The 27365-nt window shown below is 38.9% G+C and overlaps 1 protein-coding gene across 1 annotated transcript; it reads left to right on the top strand.

Moving 5' to 3' along the window:
- Positions 1-7661: 7661 nt before the first annotated feature.
- LOC139461234 (uncharacterized) lies at positions 7662-26002 on the top strand. Its single transcript, XM_071242872.1, has 12 exons — positions 7662-7731; positions 11634-11700; positions 12871-13951; positions 14461-14544; positions 14840-14959; positions 15167-15890; positions 16004-16176; positions 16494-16565; positions 17402-17437; positions 17688-18808; positions 19805-22579; positions 22796-26002. Exons 4-12 carry the CDS (start codon positions 14505-14507, stop codon positions 23477-23479), a joined length of 5745 nt encoding a protein of 1914 aa, XP_071098973.1. The 5' UTR covers positions 7662-7731; positions 11634-11700; positions 12871-13951; positions 14461-14504; the 3' UTR covers positions 23480-26002.
- The last annotated feature ends 1363 nt before the right edge of the window (positions 26003-27365 follow it).

Below are 27365 nucleotides of genomic sequence, written 5' to 3'. Positions count from 1 at the left end.
GACGAATTGCAGCGAGTCCGGCCCCAAACGATGCAGAAATCACACAGTATAATTTAGTTACATCTCACATGTTATTTCCAAACACATGAGTGGTTTGAAAATCCCGCGCCGAGCCCATATTACCACACTGACATGTCAGTGTAACCTGGGCTCGACGCACGTGAATTGTGAAACTGGGACCCCCTGGACGGAAATCGTTACAAGCAATGGATAAAGCATAGACTATAGACAACCATTCAACATTCAACAGTGCGAAATGTGTTTCAAAACATGGACTGGCTGTTTAAACAATAGGGCCTTCAGCAGCAGCAGCATGTGTATATGAGTGACTAAATAATGTTCCAGAGTGAATACTATTGTCCATTCGTATATCACAGCTTTGTATGGAACCAATTGACTCGAATCAATAAATGATACGAATGAATTGGTTTGGTTTTTCTCAATTTTTTTGCATATTAGTATATAGTCTTCGTCATACTACACCCGTGAAGGTCCCGGGTTATAGAATCGACCTTCAGTAACCCATGCTTACTGACGGGGATCGGTTGGTCAGTCTCGCCGACTCGGATGACACGTGCCATCGGTTCCTAGTTGCACAGATCGCTGCTCATGCTGTTGATCACTGGATTGTCTGGTCCAAGCTCGTTTATTGACAGATCACCGTCCTAGAGCTGGAATAATGCCGTGTGTGGCGTAAAACTAAATTCACTCACTCACTGATACCAATACATCTAAAAAGTAATGTCATCGTTTAAATGGTGAGTTTAAACGCGTATTTTACCCTTACAAGGACGAGTGCATTCCACGCACCCTTCCTGTTATCAATGTGTCACTGTTTACAGTTCTGGCGAACATAACCCTATAGACATGTGTGCGGGCGGGTTCATTCATCACAAATCTGCCATTTACGATGTGTTTATAAATATGAACTGCTAACCACGCTCATAGTCCCCTAACATATCATAAATACGGGACACTGGTCACACAATTTATGAATGGGAAGCTTTAGGCGAGGTTGGTATGTTAACATTAATTGTACGGCCGGGGTATGTTGACATTGTTATGGGCGGTCGGTCGCTTAGTCTCTCTGCTATACATTAGCTCGTTCTTGCGCGCTAAATGTAATTAAACGACACTGCTAGCTTGCTGATTGCGTAGTCTTATCTATTTTGTCTATATTTTTTTCCATACAGGTTGTCTAACGTTCGTGGTGTACAACGTGTAGACCGTACAAGATGAATTTGATCCAGCTCGACGTACATTTTTTTCCCTACATTACCCGGCGTATATCGTGTTGACATAACCCGTCTCTATTGTGGTATGATGTACTTTCAACACACACCCTGTATTCATCAAACCAGGTCGCACGCTCTAGCGAGCGCTGGTTAAACGACGAGGCCACGTCAGTTGTCAAGCGCGCTCAATTCAAACTGGGCTGACGGGTACGGTCTGTCTATTTAGGGTAGCACGCCATACACATAGCTCTATTCAATACCCTTTACTTTTGTTTTCTTATGAATTCTTTTCTGCCTTATAAACACACACCTTTCATCCCCCCTCACCTGTGACGCGCTGTTGATGCATGAGTCATCCTATCCGATCACGTGACTTGGATCAGCCAATCACCTTCGGATGCGCCTGGATCAACCGGATCAACCAAAAGGGGGTTGCTGGCGACCCGTTCTATACTACTATCTCGGTTGCTGTCAAAGATGCTATAGTAAATCCAAAATCCCAAACACCGCTGAACACGGTCGACGACATTTTGAAATATTCAAAACTAAAGCTGTCGACAACACAAAAGGCATTTTCGTATAGTTTCTGCTTCATGTGATTTTTTTATTGTTCTGTGTTCGTATAATCGTTATTATTTAAAAATGAAAATAAAACAACGTTATTTAGGATTCATAAAGATACGAGACTAACTCGTTCATTCGTCTGTATGCAAATTTCGTCGACGTGCCATCGCCAGGTAGGAGTATTTTCAGTGAACTGATTTACGTGAGCCGCGGGGAATACATTTCTGTGCCAGATAAGTAAAAATATGACATGCATAAGGGCATGTTATTTGCAGATTACCTAGTATGCTTGTCTTACTAAAAAATGAATAATGGCCGAAAAGAATAATAATTTATTGCAATAAAAAAACAACAACACCGCCAATTACTTTTTATTTTGAAATGCGGTTTCGTTCTCTTCTTTCTAAAAGTAGATCAACGTTATTTAAAATTTCATAGTTAAAGTTACACATTACAATTTATATGAGCATGTAGGTAATAAACCACAGATTTTAGGTATAAGATTTCATTCCTTACTTATAAATAATTTTTTCATTAATATGCATTTTCCGACATGATATGCAAACGATAACGTTATATTTCACTAATTTACGGACAAAATGGCGTCACACATATTTGAACAAATTCGTAATGGACGATTTCGCGGACGATTTTCCACGGAGATGTTTCAGTTTCAACACGGTAATCGGGAAACAAACAGGCTTTCGCATAATGTTTTCGGTTTTTACATAAGTCGAGATTTACAACCTGACGAGACGCACGAAGTATCCAGTGCGCAATGTCAACAAAACAGCCGCCATGGACATTTTGTAAAAAATCGCATATTCAATACGTTTGCCGAGCTATAAGCTACTAGTAATCACGTTAATGCTTTACAATATTTACATAGAAAGTTAGGGAAATGTTTGTACTGTTATAGTGTGAAATTTGAAAATTGTGGGTTTCATCGTTGTTAAGTTACGTCGTTTTTAGACGAAGGTCCCAGCTAACACACGACGTTGTCACAACGTTGTGGAAAGGTTGTGGATTGGTAACGTCGTGATATTACGTTGTCACAACGTTGTTATAACGTCAACGTGCAACGTTATTTCACAACGTTACAACAACGTTGCACATTCACGTTGTGAAAACGTTGTGCATTGGACATCACACAACGTTTTGTAGCTACGTTTCTGAAACGTCGGTGAAACGTTATAGAGTTTGCTTCTCGATAGTTATAAAGGAATAGAACTGCTTTATCAAAATCAACATGAATTCCACAACGTAACAACAACGTTGCAAATTAACGTTGTGATAACGTTGTGCTTTGGACATTACAACACTTTTTGCAAATGATGTTTGCAGAACGTCACTCGCAAATAATTTCATACTTTGTAGTTTACACTGTTTCTTTCATTGGGAAACGTTTGTGACCGAGAGCCGGCAAAATAACATTGTTGTAAATTAATATTCTTCGGCGAAACCAGTAAACTACAAAGTATGAAATTATAAGAATTGAACGTCAGTTTGGATGGGTTCATTGAAGCATGAACGATTTCGCAAGCTCGGAGGTTCACACAGTTTAACCAGCGCTTTTAAATCGTTCACACTTCAATGAACCCATCCAAACTGACGTTCAATTCTTAAATATACTCGGCTATAGTACACAGGCTATTCTTAGGTGGCAGCCTAAGTTATTATTAATCTGATGTGAGTTATTCTGCTGCCTATATACAAGCCGAACGTGTACGCCCAACACAACTTCACGTTATAGGGCCGCATTATCTTTGTACAGGATAAAACGCGCTCCCCCGGGGTTTGGTTGAAAATGTGAAAACGAGGGAGAGGGACAAACCCGTGTGCCACGTGTGTTTCTGGTGTGCCCAAGGGAAGCAACTCTGCACAGCGAATCGCGGCGCCTTAGACGACTGGGCCATCCGTGCCCCCCTTCCTGCTATGAACCTACATGCTCCCAAGTGTGTTATCATAATTAACCTTTTACATTCTAGGAACTACAAGTTTTCGTTTTCGGTACAACCGCTTCATCTGCGATGTGTGGGCTATCCCATGTCGCGGAAACCATGGTTGGTTGCTGTTCGGAGGAGTGACGAATCAAACCAGAGCAATATTGGGTAGCCGTCAACTCAAAATGTTTTTGTCATTCCCACACAGACCGTCAGATTATATTGCTGTAACTAGTTATAGTAGAGATATTTGGTTACTTATTATGTTACCAAATACGTTTGTACCACGTAGCATTAGTGTCAATTAATTTTGTTACATTTATCGTATTGAAATTACTGAGAGGGTTTTACAACGTCGACATGCGCCTACAGTACGCACAGATGTGTATAATAGACGCAGGTAAACACATATGTTCCGTTCCGAGAGACACACAATAATGTTCACTGTACTAAATTCTTCAGAGGAAGTTTAAAGGGCATCTAATTGTCGAATCTTACAGTATATTTATTTACACGGGTTGCAGGCTACAAAATCACTTGAGCAAAATACCATAGATTTCATCTAGCGAAAATGGCCATTGTGGGGCAGGCGAAATGGCACCTTATATTTTGGAATGAGGATTAAAACGATTTATGAATTAGTTTGACGCTATATTCACTGGTAACATTGATTCACTTTAGTCACCACACCACAGCTACTTGATTATCTATTGATTCTATTTTTGTCACTATATTTCCTCCAGATTTCAGCACAGGATTCAACATTCATCACTAGACACGGCATGTAGATTTGCCCTGTTGGTCTTCGTCCATACAGCACATCGATATAACAGTACCCGGTCATGCATTAAATACGTTTCAGTTTGACGCTGAGTAAATTGAGTAGCTATTTACAATTATTTGTATTTTCGTGTGAACCTGTGAGTTTAATTCCGTTATGTACATGTTTGCAAATTTAGCTTTGTTTGACCATAACCATGTCTTAGTTTGAATAATTTCCTTCTTAAGTAATTGGATAGAAGTTTTCCAGGACTGTAACTACATATTTGACATTTTGCCTTCAGTGCATCATATTACATCTTCTAACAGGTGCTCGTTTCCATAGAGATGAGACGCAGGTGAGTCAAAAATACAGGTTCATGTTAATTAGTTAACTTTTAGCTTGAATTTGTCAGAGAACTGCCTCGTGTACTTGGCGAAGACACTGCCTTGAATCAGGCATCGTTACGTTGAGACTATATATTAGAAATTGTCCGCATACTTCAATTGTAATTGTCCATAATTGAAACGTTTATTTACTTTTCAAGTATATCGATGTGTACCACTATAAGTATAACATGTTCCACCTCTTTGACTCATGTCAACTATTCCTGTGATTATGATGCGACACAAGGTATAGTACCCTCAGATAAAATAACTTCAATCTGATCATAATAAATTATCTCATAACTGGTAGTCATAAAAAAAGACTGTCATACATCAATTTCGATAATAAAACTCTATTGCTGTTTTTCCAAGATCTATCCTGAGGTGGATCAGCTGACACACTGAAGGCAGACGAAAGCTGAAGTAAGTCCCGCATTGACAGACGTGAGAGCAACAAGAGGGCATTTGAAACATATTGTGGTATTGAACGTGACATCAATGAGGAAGCTGGGGAGGAAACACTTGACTATGTTGAGTTTGATCACATGCAATCTGAGCCAAACATTTTCTCTCCAGAAAGTACAGCAACCCAGACAATCAAATCGGTACATGTGAACATAGATGAACAAATGAGCTATTTCATATTCCAGACAGTATCGAAGGGTCTGCTTGCTGTTAACCGTGGATTAGAGGGTACTCACAAAGTTCCACCTGGACCAGGCGCGTCATCAATTTCTAGTTCTTCATCCACACTGTACAGTTGATTGCCAACATGTATACCAAAGGAGCTGGTAACACCCGACGTGTACTGTAAGTTTTAATAGGGTCCTGGCCATTCCGGGGTGGTATCCTGAAGGGTACCCTGGCTCCGATCAAAATCGTATCTTAGGTGATTGGCGTAAGAAGTCCATTACAAAGCGGAAGACTTTTTTTTGGGTAGGCGAATGTGATGACATAACCTCGTCCATCAGATTGAATGAAACTTGATGCATCCCTCAGCATCTTTACTTTACGTGCGCCCCGTGAAGATCCGTGTTGGAATCTTGGTGGTGTTTGTGTTTACAAACATGTTTTAGAATCAGAATCTAAGCTTTCATTGTTATTGATCGCGAGAAAGCCCGCACCTTATCGCCACGGTGCTCCTTGACAAGACAGTCGAAGGTTGTATTCAAACGTCAACCTACAACCAGCAATGCCTTTTTGTCAATGTTGAATGTCGATAGCATGCAAAGTTCAAGTAGGAATGTACACGTTACTCGACTCGTGACCCGTGAAAATACGGGGTAGAATAGGTCCTCAGCAACCCATGCTTGCCGTAAAAGGCGACTACGCTTGTCGTAAGAAGTGACTAACGGGATTGGGTTGTCAGGCTCGCTGACTTGGTTGAAGCATGTCATCGATCCCATTTGCGTGGATCGATGTTCATGATGTCAATCACTGGATTGTCTGGTCCAGACTCGATTATTTATAGACCGCCGTCATATAGCTGGAATATTGCTGTATGCGGCGTCAAACAATAAACCAAAAAAAAACAAAAAAAAACACTCGCCTCGCTCGATGTATTGAAATACACTCGTTGTGATATGAATGGTATACAACGTGGACTCGTTTAGTTATCTCCATGTCAGACCGTGTTGTGATACACATGTTGGTCCTGGTAGCTTTGAAATCACGCCTGTGTTACAACATACACAAGCTATTGATTGACATGTTGCATATTGAATGCATAGTTCGCGGTAGTTGTGTTGTCACGAGCGATCAATGTTTAGTGTTGTGTTGGCACGCCATCTAGAACATGTATATGCAGGTATAGGCACAGAAAATGTACCAGTTTTTTTTTTTTAAAGCCGCACTCAGTAATATTCCAGCTATATGACGGCGGTCTGTAAATAATCGAGTCTGGACCAGACAATCCAATGATTTTGGGATACGATGACGTTAAACCCTATTTCACCCCACTATAATCATACGAATTCTCATTCTCAGAGTTCATTCTACGATTCCGACTATATGAAATCTTGTGTTTATGAATCACTTTCAGCGAGCTGCATGCTTGTTGGATTATTTACATTCACTTATCACGTTGTGCTACAATCGATACAACCCTTTTTTTTCAAAACTTGCTATACCGGCGCTTTCTATATATAATTTTGCATTCATGACTCACTCGTATATATATATGAGTGAGTGAGTTGGCTTTAACGCCGCTTTTGACAGTGTTCCAGTTACATTTACGACGTGTCACCTTAATGTGGGAGGAAAGCCCAAAGTGATGCAGGTCTCAGACGTTTACCACTTCGGTGAAACCCACGAGCACGGGTATGGTGCTGACAAACCTAGAAACATAATCAGGGCGAACCGGAATTCGTACCCACAATCATATGTTTCTGGCGTGTCCAAGGGACGCAACTCTGCACAGGGCATCGCGGCGCCTTAGACGACTGGGCCACCCGTGCCCCCAATATATATATGAACTTGTTCTCGTCGCTATATGGATGAAATAATGCCTATGCGAAGTTAAATTTTAACTCACTCTCTCACTATGTCGACGCTTGGTTTACAAAGCACTCCCATAGCACAGCGGGACGATTATAACAGCGTAGAAACTGTGCACACTGCAGAGATATCATTGTCCCATGCTGTTAAGTTTGTAAAGTGACTCTATCGATCGCAACCCGACAACACTAGGTGCACTGTTTATTTATAGCGACGTAAGCAGTGTGAATGCCAGCACATACCGGTATCTGCCGTATCTGACACTCCCCTGTCGTAAAGAGTTTTGCGCAGATATACAATTCAGTTACAAGTACGACTGAGGATTTTGATGTTGCCGAGAGCTACAGGTAAATAAGAAACTTTTGATAATTATTTTATAGATTAATGCAGAGGCTTAAGCACGCGCCTTATTGAATACGTGCTCTTTCTGTCTATGTTGAAACAATACAGTGACTACAAGGAACTGGATGTGACGATCCGGGTCTTCAGCAACCCTTGCTTGTCATAAGAGGTGACTAACGGGATTTGGTTGTCAGGCTCGCTGACTTGGTAGATGCATGTTATCGTATCTCAAGTGCGTGGATCGATGCATATGATGTCAATCTCTGGATTGTCTGGTCGACCGCCGTCGAATGTTGCTGAGTGCGGCGTTAAACAACAAACAAACGAAACGAGACGAGACGTGACGACCAAATACAACAATATAGATAATATTCACCATATCTTACCAAACATTATTTTGTATATTGTGTTGCGTTGCCAGTTAATTTCCTGTCCATATCTGAAATTACTATATACTAGTATATATATGAAATCTGCATCAGGTTTACAATACATACTGGTATCTTTCTAATATAACAATCCAGTAAATTTCGGTGTCATCACTGATTTTCAGCGACACATCCATTTTTTTTTAACGGCTATTTTGCCTTTTAGGTCCAATGGATAATCGAGACTTATTCTCTCGCTTTAACTTTTTATATTATGATAAAGTTATTTGAAGCCATAGTATATATATAGTATATATTTGCTTAAAAATCACACAAATATACATATGCATATAAGTGATACACATGATTTGCTTTGATATTTTAAAAAACAATGTTCACAAAATACTGCAAAAAATAATGTTGATGAACAAAACGCTGGAATTTTTTTGTCTACACATCCTGACTCAGTTTTTCTTTCTCCCAAATATTAAATTGTCAGCCCCTTAATGGTTATAATATAATATGTCTGATGAAATTCAAATTCTGTGGAGTTGACGTTTTATAAAATGAAGTTACAAACTTATCTATGTTCGATGACACAACATGTGATACGAATTGTTGAATACCATTCAATTCTACTACATTGTTGGGTTGGGTTCCAATCAGGATTCGAACCTACAACCTCAGAGTGAGGCACCCAACCTTCAGTACACAAAGTCTGCAATCTAACCAACTCAGCTACCGATGCTTTAGGAGATTGGCTAACACTTTAAATATAACGCAACTGACATATGGTTTTGGCTATGTGTGGAATGAATACAATGTTAATTCTAATTCTCTTTGTAAGGATATGTACTTCCAAAATGGTGTACAACCAAATACATATTAATGTCAGTTTTTGCTAAAAAGTTCTAATACACTTATATTAGGAAACATGTCCATGCATTTGTGTCATGCAAAACTGGTTATAGACAGGCGGTTAATGGACTGCCACCTGTTTAAATATTGCATTGTCACACCTTGCATTCACATTTATAGGCAGGTCAAAGTGACATTTGTAGTCAGTCACGTATTCAACTCAGCATTCGCCACAACCCTGACAAGTTGTATTGACTGACAAGGCCTTGTCTCCGTTGTCAGCGACAACCTGCCATGGTGTTATTGCTGTTGTATATGTCCCTGTATTTGAACACGTCTTGCGAATATGCAAATGTATATTTTTGTTTAGTACAGAAAAGACCATACTTTATCCTCATATAATTTCATGTATATGTCTTTTTGGTTTCGATGATGTTTAAATATTTATTTATTGAGTTTACTCGGAAAACTATGTGAAATACTGCACTTCCTCATTAATAACATCTTTGCGAAATGTGGGGGTAAGACATATAGGCATGAAGTAGGCATCCCCATGGGCACCAGTTGTGCTTCCCTTCTTGCTCTTCGGAATTTCTGTTAGGATTTGCAAAGTCACACTAAGGGATGTCAACTTAAGCTTCGAGGTATATCGATTCTCTTTCACTTATTTACAAACCTCGCATTGTCGCGCTTTGGTTAATTCTTACACTTTTTCCTTGTTTTTGTAAGGACGACAACGCGACAATGGCACTTCTAGGATTCCATAAACTACACAACATTTGCAACTGTTACAGGACGTTTTGTGTCTCTCTTTCCTGAAATGATTTATGCCACATAATAGGAGGAAACTGCTGACTCGGGTTAGTCTGGGTGGAAGGTAATAAGTTTCAACCTTACACTGCTGTAAGTAGGTCACATATTTCAAAGCGCCTGGGCTTCGCTTCGCGATAAAGGAGAGATCAATGTTCAAGGTTGCCTTGACTCACCATGTCTAATGATAACACATTCTGATATAGGGACAGTAACTAATTTCTACTCCTGATTTTTTTCACCTTGACGAAATGAAAACTGATTATTGTATATAAATACATATATTCTGTTTAAACGAGGCGAAAATAAATATGACCATGATGTATTTACAGGTCTATAATGTATCTGAAGGAATTAACTGACGTGACACTACTTAACTTACTGGCACACGTATCTATATTTTGCTTTTCATGAACTTCGTGGATATTTTTACACAGAAAAAAGCCTTATCACTATCCGATGGGGCACATTAGAATTTTGTTTATATGTATCGTAGTCAATATAAACTAAAACAAGGAGTCATATGAAGCCATACGAAGAGATGGGCACTAGGGTCGCTTTATGACGTCAGAAAAAATGATTAAATGTGAAATTAATACACCATCTCTGGCCAAAATAAGATAAATTCAGTAGGTTTTCTGATACTTTGCACTTTGTCAAGAACAAGGATCAAGGGTCATAACTGTATGCTCAAAATCTAAAAATTGTAGCAAGAGAAGTAACTCTAGGAAAAATGAATGTATGGCACCAATTCGAAATGAGTCTCGATAGATATCTCTTAGAAGCTTGCAAAGTTTCTTCAGTAGTTTCTGAGAAAGCTTGTCCCCATTGCAGCCGCAAAGCACTAGGTAAAGTAACATGGATCAAGGGCCGTAACTGTGTAAAGAAATAATTTACGGCCCCAATTTCATTTCTCTAATTTAAATAGGTTTTGAGAAAATTTGTCCTCTTCGAGAAGCGGATAGGACAGAAGGACGGACGGACGGACGAACTAAGTTCATTGTCCCCAGTGCCACTTCACATTTGTAATCGAATTAATTGGTTGCTTTTTCAAAGTATAACTGATTTGTTAAAATCACACACACTGTTCACTCTTACACCCGATTTAGACTTAAGCATTCCAGTATCAATAGCAGTCAACTGGTCTAACTGTCACTTCTCTCACATTCCTTGGGAGTGGTCTGTCCTTCTCGTTTCCAAACGAAAGTACAAGTTCTGCTACCGCAGTTATTGTCGTTTAGGTGATTCATGTTGTATGTTTCATACAGTTTGGGTGTGACAAGGGAGGTTCTCGGTGGGCAGGATACGCTCACCCTTTCGCGAACATCTTGTATCCTTACTATAGGATAATGATTCATAAACATAATCGTTTGATACAGTCGGAATTGTGCAATGAATACTGTGTTCAGCAGATATTTCTTATGAATATGGAAAAGGTTTTGTCGCTTTTATTACTTTCGGTCAGTTTGAGCTTGCTATCGGTTTCGCTATTCGGGAGACTGCTGACTCTGTATGCCACATGTGGTCTTTATTAACGTTGCATAGTTTATTTCTTTATTATTTCCATGTCCCCCCAAGTGACATGGTACCCACAGATCTATAAATCAGCAATGTTGCTTAGTAACACGAAGAACAAGCTGCTTTCAAGTTGAGTTGACGGCTTGGTTGTTTTCAAGTCATTGATCACAATCGACCCGTGATGATCCGGGTTACAATAGCTCTTCAGCAACTCATGCTTGTCGAGTAACAGGATTGAGTAGTCAGGCTCGCTGAACTGGTTGATGCATGTTATCGTCGGGAATATCGATGAGTGCGGCGTTAACAACGACCAAACATTGTTTATAGCTCTATGCAAATCACTATGTTTACAGCATTGGGCATGGACTACTTGTGATGGCGCGATGCAGGATCAAAATCAGGAAATAGAAGACACAAACAGTAAGTAGCCATATCAGTCATATTATCACATTGTACACCCTATTTTAAGGTCTATTAAAGGGAATATCCTAATATTGAATGAAAAACACACATTGAAATATTCCCTTTCACCACAATAGTGTAAGCCAGGTGTAGGCAAAAGTGTGTTGCAATTTGTTGTAAAGTGTGTTATGATGAATGAGTAGGTTTCAGAATATGGATAGCAAAGGGTGTAGGTGGAATGGGATCGTCTTCTGGTGGTTATAGTGATCCATCCATCCATCCATCCATCCATCCATCCAATCGTAATTCGTTTTTAGCAATTACTCAGCATTTATATTTTGGGGGGTACTAAAACAATAGTTCGTTTTTTGGTCAGTTTCTTATAAGCTCATGAACTGGGGTGTTCTACCGGCACAATGAAGCGGTGAAGCTGTGAGTTATAGACTACGAGTCAAACAGTTTACAGTCAAAGATACGTGCTTATATATCAAACAAAACATGGAAAAATAATTACAATTGATGACATGCTGGATATTGAATTGCCTTCAGGAAAGCAACTGGGATAGCGCTGCAACCTTCTTTAAACTAGAATGTCATGGCATAGAAATCTTGTGGCGTGACGTCCTAGCAGTGTATGGCGTCATCCATAGAATGTCGTTGCGGGTTAGAAGGAAGGACGTAAATGTTTAAAATTTGTTCGATTTGAACTACCAAAAAGGAATAATAATTTTTACCTGATAGAAAAACGTGTTATCCATATGTGGTTAAAAATGAAATAAATTCTTTGATCATCCTTTGATGCAGAACTATTTAAAAGGTGCATAGTTTGACTCAATGGTTAAACGTTACACAGGTTCCTAGCGCAATAACATGCACACAAACTACAACGTTTGTTTTCATTTGGGCAGTGAGACTAAACAACAAATATTTTAGATGCATCTTTTTTAGAAAATGTTAAATACTTTTTTGTACGGGGCTGTGGACATAATTAAAGTTGTATTGCAAAAAACAAGGACATTTACAACATGGTAGTTTAGGTAATGTCGTCTAATCTTTATTTATTTATTGATTGTGTATTGTAGGCCTCTATGAAGTTCATGAATTATTATCAAAGAAGTACATTTCATGCCTTCCATTCAACCACTATGACTGTATGATTCTTAAGACATGTTTATGGTTTTTTTGCAGACTGTCAAACGTGCTCTGCTCTTTTGGATAGAAAGGAACATTTTGATCTACCAGAGGACAATGCTCTGCCTATTGATGTAAATGTTGATTTAATAAACAAACCCAAAGCAAAGTTGAGTAATTTGCAGAAGAAGGAACAACGAGATCAGAGGACTGACTTTGTTAACAAGCTGAAGAAGTACATATCAGCTCTGCGAAACACAGCAGGTGGTATAGTGCTGGTTCACATAAATGGAATAGCAGATGAGGACACATGTCTAGACTATTTCAATGAATTAGTTGATGTGAGACTGAATGATATGATCGAAGATGGCAGTCTCTTTGTGCAAAGTTATCAGAAGGATTGGCTTCTAGACACCGAATCAAACAGTGTAGAGAACAGACGTTTCAAAGGATTTGTTGTCATCCATGTAACAGGTTCTAGTATAGTGACAACATTTAACTTCAATTCAAAACAACCACTTGATAATGCTATAATTGATGTGCAAAGTAATGCAGTCATCAGATTCCTCAAACGGAAAAACTGTTTTCAAAACAAAAGTACATCAATTCGTGGAATACCACAGATCAATGAAAGGCGAAACATTCAAGTGAAAGGTTTCCGTCCTGAAACTCTACCTTCTGGGTTACTGCAAAATGCTGCCACATTCAATGACTATCTTTGGGAAAAGTGTGGGTTAGCTGAATATGTAAGTGCCTTTTCTAAACTAGATGGTGGTGGATCGTTCTTCCTTGGCATCAACGAGGACGATATACTATACCAGGAGACTTACAAGTCAAAGACATTTACAGGAGTGGGCATACAATTCAGAAATTTGCAGTTTTGTGAAGATACTAAAACCGCCATCTTGCAGTCTGTACAGAACAACACTGTTATCGTGACATACAGTGGAGAGCCAGAGAACACACCTAGAGACACGATTCAAGTCGCATTCCATCCAGTAGAGGCAGACAAGTTTGTGCTGGAGGTAGCTGTTGCAGCAGTTGACGGTTTGCTGTGTTACGATAAGAAAGGACCAGAAGCTTACGAGTTTGAAAATAACAAACTGAAGAGGTTAACGATAAAAGAGTGGTACGAAGGGTAAGTTAAATTTGGTTGTCGATATCAAATTGAAGTTGTCTGTAAATATAATCGAGTCTTGAGTATGCAATCCAGTGATTGACATGATGAGCATCGATCCATGCAAATGGGATAGAGTGACATGCATCAACCAAGTCAGCGAGCCTGACCACCCGATCCTGTTATTCGCCTCTTATTACAAGCATAATCGCCTTTTACGGCAAGCATGGGTTGGTGCTTAAGACCAATTCTACCTCTGATTTTCACAGGTCCTTGCCCTTATAAGGCAACAGCATCCAGCTGCTGTCCAGATTTTGTTCAAGAGGTTCAAATCCGATTTACCATATTGTCAAAATTAAGGTTTCAATTTCTGTATACGCACAATTTCTACATTATCGAGTGTACTATTCCGAATATATCGTGAGCATGTGTCTACGAATCACTATCAAATAGTGATTGTACCCGGTGTTCGTGAAAAGGTATTCATGTTCGTTGCTTTATTAGGTATCTGACTATAATATTGATTTCAGTTTGTATATCCAAGACGAGACTGACGCCCAGGCTAAGAGCAGAGATGGCAGTATTTGAAAAAGACAGCAACCCTCGTTTAGATGGTATGTTGGTTCTCTGATTTGAAATTTATTGTTAAAGTTCAGATGAGGTGAAATGGGGTTTATTGTCACCTTCAAGGTTATTGCACTTACATTTTGACGTATTGTAGCATTGAATATTGTTCAAATATAAGTTTTGTGGAAACAGATTTTTAGATATAAATACAACAATAAACACACAGTACTCACAATTTTCATTTGATTTACTGACATTTTGACAGTAACTTGCATAAAGAAAACTCCAGCAATGATTTAACAGATCATAGTATATTAAAGAAAGTATATGTTCTGGTAACAGAGAACCTGACACACCGTCCTGTTGGGAGGGTGGATATAAGGAGTCTGTATCAGCGGAGGCCTCCCTGCATGCAGATAGAGAGGAGTCTGGAGGATATAGAGGCCACAGTTTTACATGGAGGTACAGCAAACGTTTTCCAACTTGTTGGCACCCGAGTTAGAAGTGGTTTATAGCTATATATTCCTTGTATGACTGAACTCAAGTAAATAAGATGAAAAGATTTTGTGACGTGACTGGTTGTATTTAGTGATTCCCAATATTCTGTTTTATATCTATTCCAGATCATTTAAAATTCAACAAACCTGACACTGGACTTTTCTTTCACAGGACTAGATACAATCAAGACATTTCCCACGGATTTCCCAGCAGGAGAGGCATATGTTAATTTGAAGACGAGGCTGAATGAGCTCTCAACAATGGAGAATAATGGTCTGGCATACATCGCAAAATCTCTCCCTGCTACTGCTAATATGGACATTAAGTACAGGGCTCCTGGAGATGTTATTTTGGACATATGTCTTATCAGACAGGGCAGTCCTGCAGTTGTTCTTTCTGTTGTGACAGACATGCCTGTGGATATGAAACTTGCTCAACGATACACCTCTGCTGTCTCTAAAGAACTTACAAAGAATGTTCGCAGGTTTACGACTGTGACCTTCAACTCTATATACGGGTTACTTCATGAGAAGGACCTCGAGTCAAAGGAATCATTTGAATCATGTCTATCAAGGATAGAGAAGGAAAGGTCTCGCCTCTGTGTTCCTGATTCTTTGAGCATGAACAGGGAAAAGTATAAACATGTTGTCCGTGCTTTCCTCTCTTCTGTTGCAGTAACAACGTTTGTTAATAGCGAAAGCGAAGAAACTCTATGGTTTTTGACACGCAAACAGTTTTGTATCCTGACACAGAACATTGATCACACTGAAGTGCATGTAGATACCTGCCCAGCAAGCGGTGGTGGAGTCCTGTCTCTCACAGTTGTTCAACGTCTACAGAAACTTGGACGGACATTGCTGATATCAGATGACCCCACACTAGTCGAGCGTGCAAGGTAACATTTTATGACATTTGTTCTTATTAAAACTATTTTTAATTGATTAATGTGTTCATGTAGGCAGATACAGACAAGATATGATGAATGTGCTGCCTCTGTCCTCCTCACAGAAAGCAGAATATTGATTCCAAGACATTCAACGACATCAAGCAAAGTGACCTGATGGCAGATCTCATGAACATTGTTATGTACCGAGTTGGAGGACCATGCTCATCTCAGACTCCACAGTTACCCCAGCTTTTGTCGGGTGCACATAGGCGCTGGGTTTTCCACAGACAGAAAGGTATTCGTGATCAGCGTGATTCAACATTGTTAACCTCACACCCCTGGGTACGGTGACAAGAATCATAACGGGATGCTATTATGACAAGACAAACAACTTTATATATTGTTGAAGTAAAGAAAGACCATGTTGATATGATTAGCATCTGGACTAGTTTTCCTCTATAATTTGCAAGTTATGATTAACAACAGAAGTATGACATTTGTGCTAATTCAAGGGAAAATCTGTCTGGGAACATTCCGAGTGTCAGTGATCAAAGATGAACTGTTCGCCTTCTATTTACTATATAGCATAATAGCATGAGTGATGTGTTCCAGGAATGCTTGCGGATGAAGATGGGCAACAAAGGCAAAGCCTTTTGCCAGAACCAGCAACAGTTAGTGACTATGGTGGGTATATAGGGTCAGCATAAACATAATATAACAAATGTTATATTTTGGATAACACTTTCTCAGTAACGTACAGATTCTCGTACTTGTTTTGGCTAAGTCCGGTCAGGGATTCGAACCCACACTGCCAGACTCAGGCACGTAATCGCCAGTACACAAAGTCAGCGATCTAACCCACTCAGCCACCGAGGCTTCCACAAATGAAAGTCCGACGACTGGCGGTCGTGTACCGTCTGCTTCAAGTCAGCTAATGAACGTGCATAATATCGTTTTTATGTCGTCTGTTAAATGTGTATTTACACAGCTATTGAACAACACAATTTTGTTAATAATGTATAACGTCATCAAAAATGGATGGTTACAAGATATTGCGTGCAGTAGGCGACATGAAACATTATTGAAGGATAGGTGACATGGAAAATTAAAATATGTGTGATATAAAACGCCCTGTTTATATTCATGCACACTGGGTGCAACTTTGGAAATACATTCTGTGCATACTTCAAGAGAGACTCATAGACAATCACTCAATCACAGTCTGGTTGATGAAAGATGCACTTGCATTTGGTAACTGCAAATGATTTTGTTTTGTTTGATGTTTAACGCCGCACGCAGCAATATTTAAGCTATATGACGGGGGTCTGTAAAAAATCGAGTGTGGACCAGACAATCCAGTGTTTGATATCATGGGCATCTATCCACGCAAATGGGATACGATGACGTCCATCAACGACGTCAGCGTGCCTGACCACCCGTTCCCGTTGGTCGCCTCTTACGAAATACTCACATGTCATTTTTTGCAATGGCAGTTTATAATACATGTGTATATTTTACAGATGCGTATACCATGGACAGAATTCATAATCTTTTAGGTAAGTGGAAGATAAAATACAACCATTCTGATGTGTTGTGCTTTAAACTTGATTCAGTAAAGACTGCTCTATTTAATATGATTAAATATCGAGGAAAAATTGCAATGATGTCTGTTGTTTTCTGTTATTTATAATGAAGCTCGGTTAGTGTGAAGTATACACCATATGCCATCAGAACAAAGTGCCTCAAGTTGTCAAAGTGTGCATGGTATACTACATGTAGCATACTGCACTTCATTTTTGTTCCCAGATGCTTCCTCTGCCGAAATAGCAATGGCCATCAAGGACAGCTTCAGAACATCAGCTGTTGATGATGTCATCAAACTGCTGGAAGGGGACAATCGGTGGGTCACAATCACTGGTCTGCCGGGAGAAGGAAAAACAACTCTTGGGTACATGGTTCTGGAGACTATGAAAGCCAAAGGAGCAACAGTTTGTGTCATTGACAATCCAGACGATTATGCTCTTTTCACAGACAATGCAGCAACTATGCATGTGTTTTTGTTCAAGGATGTATTGAGGTATGCTACCTGTGACCTAGAAATCAGGAAACAATGGATTCACTTTATCAATAACTTACATAGAAAGATAGTCAAGGGTGAGGATGTCAGCAATGTCTATGCTGTTTTCATATGCAACAAATATGATGAGGAATGGAAATATTTCGGTGGATATGATGAGGAAATATTCCACAGAAATGTTTTCAACCTGAGTGATCACTTCAGAGAAACTCATAGTGAACAAACCACAGTTCTTAAATACTTTCTGCAGAAATACCAGACTCCTGTACACAGACTGGACACAAGCATTGCCTGCACCAAGCATGGATTTCTACACTGCTGTAAACTCTTTTGTGAATGGCAGAAGACAAATCAGACAAAACAGTCTCTTCTATTTTTCTCAGATCCTCTTTTTTATGTAATGAATATAGTCAGTGCCCACATACACGATGTAAGTACCATGACATTTCTACGCAATATGCTACAGAATGATAGATTCATCTCCACGAAAGAAGTTGTTCTTCCAAAGCCTTTGTCTCAAATGCCTGGTGTATTCCTTCAAGAGGACAAAGAGATGCTAACGTTCAGTCATCCATCTGTTCGCATGGCAGTAGCATTGGTTGTCGGAAAGGAAGATCCGCTATTTGTCCTTCAGAACTGTAATTCAACCTTTGTCATTCCACGGCTGAAGATCCATACAGCAAAAGAAGATACAGGATTCTTATACGTCAATTTGGACAACCCTGAGGTGTTGCAAAAAGTCATATCGACCTTCAAACATGCTTTGCAAGAGGGATTCTTTGATGTAATAGGACATGAAATGTGCCTTGTAGAAACATTCTGTCGAAAGCTGCTGACAGATGTTTCAAACGTAAGCATGGAATACTTGAATATCACATTCTATGAAATTATTTCATGTTCTTTGAAGTTGAAAGTGCAGTTGCGTCACAATATTAATAGTTATGGTGTCTTTAGTTGCCGTTTACAGTGTCATATTAGGTTAGCCGAAAAATATTAGGTGAGGTTTACACTATTTGGTATCTTTGCCTTTGTATCTTTTCAAAATGAAAACTTGACACTTACAATGGTATAAACGATAGGACCAGTACATATGTTTCTGATACAACGCTTTAATATAACCATAAACATTAACAATTTAATATATAAAGCACTAAATGTGAACGTTTAAAGTACTACAGGTAAAATGGATAGAATTATCATAAAATGCCTGAATGTTTACAGAAATCTGTGAAATCATTTTCCTAACGACGAGCTGCTGTCTATTCTATTGCTATGTCTAGTCATTGGCGTCACGTTTCTTGTTTGTGACATCATCATATATTATGTTCTATGACGTTGCTATGTGTAACACAGTGACCTCTGCTTTTTTTCTCTGTAATGTTTATTATTTAAGTCACGAAGGGGGTTTCTTTAAAAATTAATATCTTTGCTCATCACATTTAATGATATTAAAACACAAAAGAGTGTCGAATAACGATTTTCTGTACTAGAATTTTCATGTGAAATATGTGAGGTTGGTGTTGAAAAAACCAAAATGGCTGTTACTGATGGTATACGGTCTCATATTAGGTCAGTAACAACCATCTTGGATTTTTACTGACGGTACACGGGCTCGTATGGGATTAGCAATTCTGTGCGTTGAATGGTCAATTTCACTTTGAGGCATAATAAAGGGTAAGATAAGGAGGTCTGATCAGGAAAAATCTGAACATTAATAAAAGTAGCCTTAATCTAGTCTACAACTGAAAACTGCATATTGATGTTTAGTCGGCCAGAATCTGATAATGATAACGTTTTCATTACCTGTCCAAACATTTCAGCTTATTTGGAGGTTGGTTTTTTTCAGGCATCTTCAACATTTCTAAACGAAGTGAACATGGATGGGTATTCATTACTTCATGTAGCCTTGAGACATGGCAACAAAGTTGCTGTACGTGTCCTTCTTGACATGGAAGTGAATGTGAAAGCCAAATGTCATGGTAAAACAGTGCTACACATCTTGTGTGAAGACATTAAATTCGACAAACATCTCTTCTTATTATTACTTGACAATGGTGCTGATGTCAGTGCAGTTGATGAAGAAGGACAAACTATTCTTCACCATTTGTGCATGATGTCGGGAAATGACCCTGCAATCCCATTGGTATTAGGTAAGGGCTGTGACACTACGGGGACAGATAAGAGTGGGAAAACAGCACTACATTATTTATGTGCCAACAGACACATTGATGAAGACTTTGTCACAAGACTAATTCAGTCAGGCTGTGATGTGAATATGTTTGACAAATGGGGAAAGAACGCTCTGCACTATTTGTGTGAAAGTTCTGTGTTTGATCAGAAACTTTTTCATATCATAGTCAAACATTGTGCTGATGTTAGTGCAACCGATCACTTCGGTAACATGGCACTGCATTATGCTGCTGAAAGGACCCATCCGCTCTATACCATAGATTTTCTCATTAAAAATGGATCAAATATCAATTGGAAAACTAAATCCGGAGACACAGTACCACTCCTGCTTTGTAAGTTGAATAAATTACAAAGCCGACTTTTGGACTATTTAATTGGACATGGTGCTGATCTAAATGTGGCGGATGTGGATGGAAAGACGATCCTCATTATTCTTGCCGAAAATGGGACTCTAAATCTTGAAATGTTACGCTTGTTAATATCAGCTGGTTGTGATGTCAACAAGCAAGATGATTTGGGTAACACACCTCTCCATTACTGCTGTATCAGAGGTAATATGGATAAAACTATTTTCCGGATGCTGCGGTACTATGGTACAAATGTAAACCACCAAAATCAGTTTCTGAAGACCCCACTTCACTATGCTTGTGAACACAAGTACATTTATCCGCAGGTCATTAAACATCTAATCATATATGGTGCTGACACAAATGCCACTGACCTGCATGAAATGACCCCACTGATATATCTGTGTGAGAACACACGTACAAGTATGGATGATTTCTCTTTGAGTTTGGATATGTTGTTACAGGGAAAATGTGATTTGAACAAATCAGACAAAGATAGAAAAACGGCTCTGCATTATGTGTGTGAAAGACAGAAAAATACAAAAATCATATGTGAGTTGATTCGAAAGTGTGAAGAAGTCAACATGAGCGATAGCCACGGGAGTACACCACTGCACTATCTTTGTATGAGGGAAGACCTAAAGGATCTATCAGGGATGGTGAATATGCTGACTCAAAAAGATTCAGACCCGAACATATGCGATGAGTGGAGGCGAGCACCACTTCATCTCTTGTGCAACAGAAAGCATATTGACAAGGATATTATCAGGATCTTATTGACCGCTGGTGCAAACGTAAATGTGAGCGATGTTTTCAAAAAGACACCACTTCACTATGCTTGTGATCATACAACTGTTAACAGAGATGCTATAACTTTGTTGATACGCGGGCGTGCTGATGTGAACATTTCAGACGGCAATGAACGAACACCTCTGCATCTATTATGCAGGCAGAAGCATATAGATATAGAAGCTGTGAAAATTCTTTTGAAACATAACGCGCTTGTAAACAACACTGATGAGCACGGAAATACTGTCCTTCATGATGTGAGTCAAAATGAGGCGTCAACCAAAGACATTGTGACTCTTATAATAGAACACGGTGCTGATTTAGACAAGACCAATGGTTTAGGCATATCAGTCTCAGAATGCCTTTTAAAGCGGACAGATTTGAAACCAATTGTACAGCGAGCCATCTGGAAACATATGCCAGCAGGCAGTACAATGCAAGCAGCAGAAGACTACAACCTCAGGTTTCAACTACCAAATGGGGCACAAGAATTGTTCAAAGAAATCGGTAGGACTGGGATCATTGACAGAAAAGACAAGCATGGGAAGACATTTCTGCATTATGCCTGTGCTATGAAATATGATAGCATCATTGAACAAATATTGAAGCTCAACTGTAATATTAATCTGAAAGATCCCGATCACATGACAGCATTGCATATCATTTGCAAACGAACTGATGGGAACATTCAGAAATTCATAGCACTATTGTTGGCGCATGGTGCTAAAGTTGACATTACTGACAGGTATGGAAATACACCACTGCATTATCTTGGCATGACCACAATTAACGCTGAACAAAATGCTACTCACCTGGAACTGCTGTTGAACAGGGGCGCAGATGTCACCAGGGCTGATGGTAATGGCATACATTTAGTTCACTATCTGGCTATTGCGGGAATATGCGATAAAATAAAAGTTGCACTGGATAAAGAGACAAGAGACGTTGATGTCACCATTAAACATGATGTCAGTACAGTCATTCATAAAGGACAGACAGCGCTTCATTTAGCATGCATTTCATCTGAAGCTGGAACAGGTGTTGTCAGAGAGTTGCTGAAGTTTAAGGCTAATATATGTGCCACTGACAGAAGAGGAAGAACACCTTTACACTACCTATGTCTGAGTCCGTGCAAAATTGCATATAATGCAAAAACAAATGAACTGACCGTTGAACCTACAACAGACCGTAAAGGGCGGAAGGAACTTGTGGAGCTTTTACTTGCCCATCATATGAAGAAGAAGAGGAAACAAAGAGAACAACGGCTGGTTGATGAGGACAGCACTTCTGACTCGGTAAGTATCACAGTTAGTTACAACATTAACTGAAAGGTAGAAATAAACTAATGATACACAAAATTAATACAGAAACAGCATACTGTTACATTTAGTTACATTTAGCGTTCAGATCCGAAATAAAGCTTACTGATACATAATATAATCTAATTTCAATGTTACATTGACATGTATATATACATTGTTTGTGGTACGACTTATTGTTTGCTGTTTTAGGGTCTTGGAGAATTAAGTGATTGTCCAAAAACAACGAAGAGTGCAAGTGTCCCTGTTCCTCCTGCTGTCAAAGATTATGTTAACATGACGGACGACAGGGGAAGATCTGCGTTCCAATATCTTTGTTCAAGTGGCACCATAGACAATGAACTTTTCCAATACATGATCTCACTGGACCCAACTGTAAAGGCAGCGTTAGTCAACAACAGAGACTACAATGGTCTAACAGTCCTACATTCGCTTGTGCTTTCAGGATCACATCTTACTGAGAAGATAATCGGTGACATAAAACATATCAACCTTACCCCATTCGATGGAACTAAGGATGCGTTCTTTGTTATTTCGCCTGGTCAAACGGCCCTACATTTGGCTTGTAGAACTATAAATGCTGATCTGAAGATTGTACATCTATTGCTTCAGCACAAGGCTGAAGTCAACGTAATTGACTGCAATGACAGGACACCACTGTACTACATCTGTGAAGATGCGCAGAACATCTCATGGGACCAGACCAGCCACGAACTTGTCATAAAATCTGATAGCAAGCCCCCAGAAGCCCTTCAGGATATCCGATATAACATTGCCTTAGCCCTTATAGAAGTTGGGGCTTGGAAAGACAAACCCAGTGATGATGGTGTCCCAGCTCTTCATGGCCAGTTTAGAACCATGTTTAGTAGTACATGAGTCTTTACTTGACCAATATGCCCACGGATGATGTATGTAGTGTTTCTGAGGAGGTTGTGAATATTTCTCTTAAGCCTGTACTTATTTGCCCAAGATCATGCACATGCTGTCATTTCGGCCATTGCATCAATGTGGCCAGGATGTTGTATATAATGCCATTCAAGTCTCTACTTAACCAATATCCCAGGGATGGTGGCTATTGTTCCATTTTAGTCTCTACATAAACAGTGTGCCCAGGATGTTCTATATAATTCCTCTTTAGTATCCACATGTCCAGTGTTTGATGCAAATGGCCTCGACTGGATGTAGTGCATCAGTCCAAATTTGCCAAGGATCTTGTGTCAAGTTTACCGAATTCTTTCATTAAACATTTTCCCAAAATGTTGTTTATAATACCACAATGGTCTGTACATCATTCATCTACCTAACGAATTTACCCAGAGTGCTTTCAATTTCAGTTAACGTTCTTGATAAATATAATTGCTTGGGATGTCGTTTATCATGTCATTCAATAATTTACTTAATCAATTCACTCAGGATGTTGTACATTGTGACATTGAAATCTCTACTTTACTTTGTATAGAATGTTTCTTACGTCTCTGAAGTATCTATTCAACACGTTCCCTTCGGGATGTTGTACGCCATGTCACTTGGGGCCCTGCCATTTAGTATTCCAGGGGAGTGGGTGGTGATAGGATGTTTGTTAGCAATAGGATAAATAGAGGATATTTCATGTGTCGAGAGATGCGCCACTCCTGAAAATGAGATGAGATATATCACGAGACACATGGAATAACCTATTTATTATATACGCTTTTTGTTGTTGTAGTTGGCAACCGGAAAATATAATTATTTCATATGAATAGTAAAACCAGGAAACATAAATTGTCCCTACATAACACACAGAGACGCGTCACCATCCCCTTGTATTTGCGACCCAAAAAGTAGTTTCCCGTTTGCAAAATCATAAAAACATAAACAAAATTAACAAAAAATAATTAGGGTCACGAAAATGCTGTGTCATACCAACTTTTACAAAAAATATTCTTGAAAACTTCGAGACCGCTTTTGGAAGCGAATGATTACACTCATGTCAAGTACAAAAATGGTGCGAAACGAACGGTCTCGATTGAAGAATTGAATGCAAAATGTCCTGTTTATAACGGAACATTTTCAAGAGAATAACAAACGCAATGGAGAGATATTTACTCCATAAATGATAATCTGTCATTATTTGGCCTTGTCAATGTGGAACTAACGTAAAACGGATGTCAACAATTTTTGAGCAGGCCAGACACTTACGAAAAGGGAGGCAATTTGAGGGGAGGTCACTCTTATATGAATATAGTTCCTTTAAAGTGTTATGTTCAGTGCGGTGAAGTATAAATTGTTATGTTCAGTGCGGTGAAATATCATTTGTTATGTTCACTGCAATGAAAATATCATTTTTCTCAACTTCGGAAAACTCACACTTAAGTAAGTGATAATAGTTTGTTCATTGCTTCAAGACTGTTATTTTACAAACGTGTTTGTCCAGGATGTTGTGTATGATGTCACTTGAGTCAGGATGTTTCAAATACTACTTAAGTACTTAAATATCTAATCAACCAGTTTGCCGATAAGTGAAAATTTGGTCAGTTCTTGACCAATATGTCCAATATATATGTAGTGTCACTTAAGTCATTACTCGAGTATCTTTACTGTGGAAGTTTTATTTGGTGTATAGGGGTGGTCGGGTAGCCTAGTGGTTAAAGCATTCGCTCGTCACGCCGAAGACCCGGGTTCGATTCCCGAAACGGGTACACTGTGTGAAGCTCATGATATTGCTGGACCATTGCTCAAAGCGGCGTAAAACAATACTCACTCACGTATATGGTAAAAAGAGTGGCTTTAGGTTGTTTTTGTGGGTGGGTGATGGAATTTTTGTTAGAGATGGGCTATCGTTTTGTCGACTGCTTCCTTTGAAGGGAGGGGTCGGGTAATTAAGGGACCGAAAATTGATATTTAGTTGGGCCCAGGAACACTTTTGAAAAACCCAGTAATTGTTCCACCAAAGAGTAAAATGATTTTCGGTCAGGATTTACCATTCAAAAGAATTTTTCACTGGACATGCTGCAAAGATTTCGTTCTAACGCGAAGATAAGACATCACAATCGTATATAGAGAACGCTAAATAGTAGGCTCACTGTTGTCCTCAAAACTTGGAATGCATTCATTTTGTTGATTTCTGTTGTGTTTTCTGCACGATATGTATTGCCACACATCCTCTGAATATTGTAGTAACTCCACGTTTGTATTTCGTAGCCGATAATTGTACACATACTTAGATGAATATACCTACCGACAATTACGTAAAAGAAATCTTGACTTCTTCAGTTTGCCCTGATTGTTGTATATAGTGTCACTGAAATCTTGACTTCTTCAATTTGCCCTGAATGTTGTATATAGTGTCACTGAAATCTTGTCTCCTTCAATTTGCCCTGAATGTTGTATAAAGTATGACCTAAATCTTGACTTCTTCAATTTGCCCTGAATGTTGTATATAGTGTCACTGAAATCTTGTCTCCTTCAATTTGCCCTGAATGTTGTATAAAGTATGACCTAAATCTTGTCTCCTTCAATTTGCCCTGAATGTTGTATAAAGTATGACCTAAATCTTGACTTCTTCAATTTGCCCTGAATGTTGTATATAGTGTCACTGAAATCTTGTCTCCTTCAATTTGCCCTGAATGTTGTATAAAGTATGACCTAAATCTTGACTTCTTCAATTTGCCCTGAATGTTGTATATAGTGTCACTGAAATCTTGTCTCCTTCAATTTGCCCTGAATGTTGTATAAAGTATGACCTAAATCTTGTCTCCTTCAATTTGCCCTGAATGTTGTATAAAGTATGGCCTAAATCTTGACTTCTTCAGTTTGCCCTGAATGTTGTATATAGTGTCACTTAAATCTTGTCTCCTTCAATTTGCCCTGATTGTTGTATAAAGTATGACCTAAATCTTGACTTCTTCAGTTTGCCCTGAATGTTGTATATAGTGTTACTGAAATCTTGTCTCCTTCAATTTGCCCTGAATGTTGTATAAAGTATGACCTAAATCTTGACTTCTTCAGTTTGCCCTGAATGTTGTATATAGTGTTACTGAAATCTTGTCTCCTTCAATTTGCCCTGAATGTTGTATAAAGTATGACCTAAATCTTGACTTCTTCAGTTTGCCCTGAATGTTGTATATAGTGTTACTGAAATCTTGTCTCCTTCAATTTGCCCTGAATGTTGTATAAAGTATGACCTAAATCTTGACTTCTTCAGTTTGCCCTGAATGTTGTATATAGTGTCACTGAAATCTTGTCTCCTTCAATTTGCCCTGAATGTTGTATAAAGTATGACCTAAATCTTGACTTCTTCAGTTTGCCCTGAATGTTGTATATAGTGTCACTGAAATCTTGTCTCCTTCAATTTGCCCTGAATGTTGTATAAAGTATGACCTAAATCTTGACTTCTTCAATTTGCCCTGAATGTTGTATAAAGTATGACCTAAATCTTGACTTCTTCAGTTTGCCCTGAATGTTGTATATAGTGTCACTGAAATCTTGTCTCCTTCAATTTGCCCTGAATGTTGTATAAAGTATGACCTAAATCTTGACTTCTTCAGTTTGCCCTGAATGTTGTATATAGTGTTACTGAAATCTTGACTTCTTCAATTTGCCCTGAATGTTGTATAAAGTATGACCTAAATCTTGACTTCTTCAGTTTGCCCTGATTGTTGTATATAGTGTCACTGAAATCTTGTCTCCTTCAATTTGCCCTGATTGTTGTATATAGTGTTACTTAAATCTTGTCTCCTTCAATTTGCCCTGAATGTTGTATATAGTGTCACTGAAATCTTGT

Source organism: Haliotis cracherodii, unplaced genomic scaffold (genome assembly GCF_022045235.1).
Source record: "Haliotis cracherodii isolate W230 unplaced genomic scaffold, xgHalCrac1.p SCAF_14, whole genome shotgun sequence".
NCBI classification, from domain to species: Eukaryota; Metazoa; Mollusca; class Gastropoda; order Lepetellida; family Haliotidae; genus Haliotis; species Haliotis cracherodii.
This window is presented reverse-complemented; position numbering and strand designations above follow the sequence as displayed.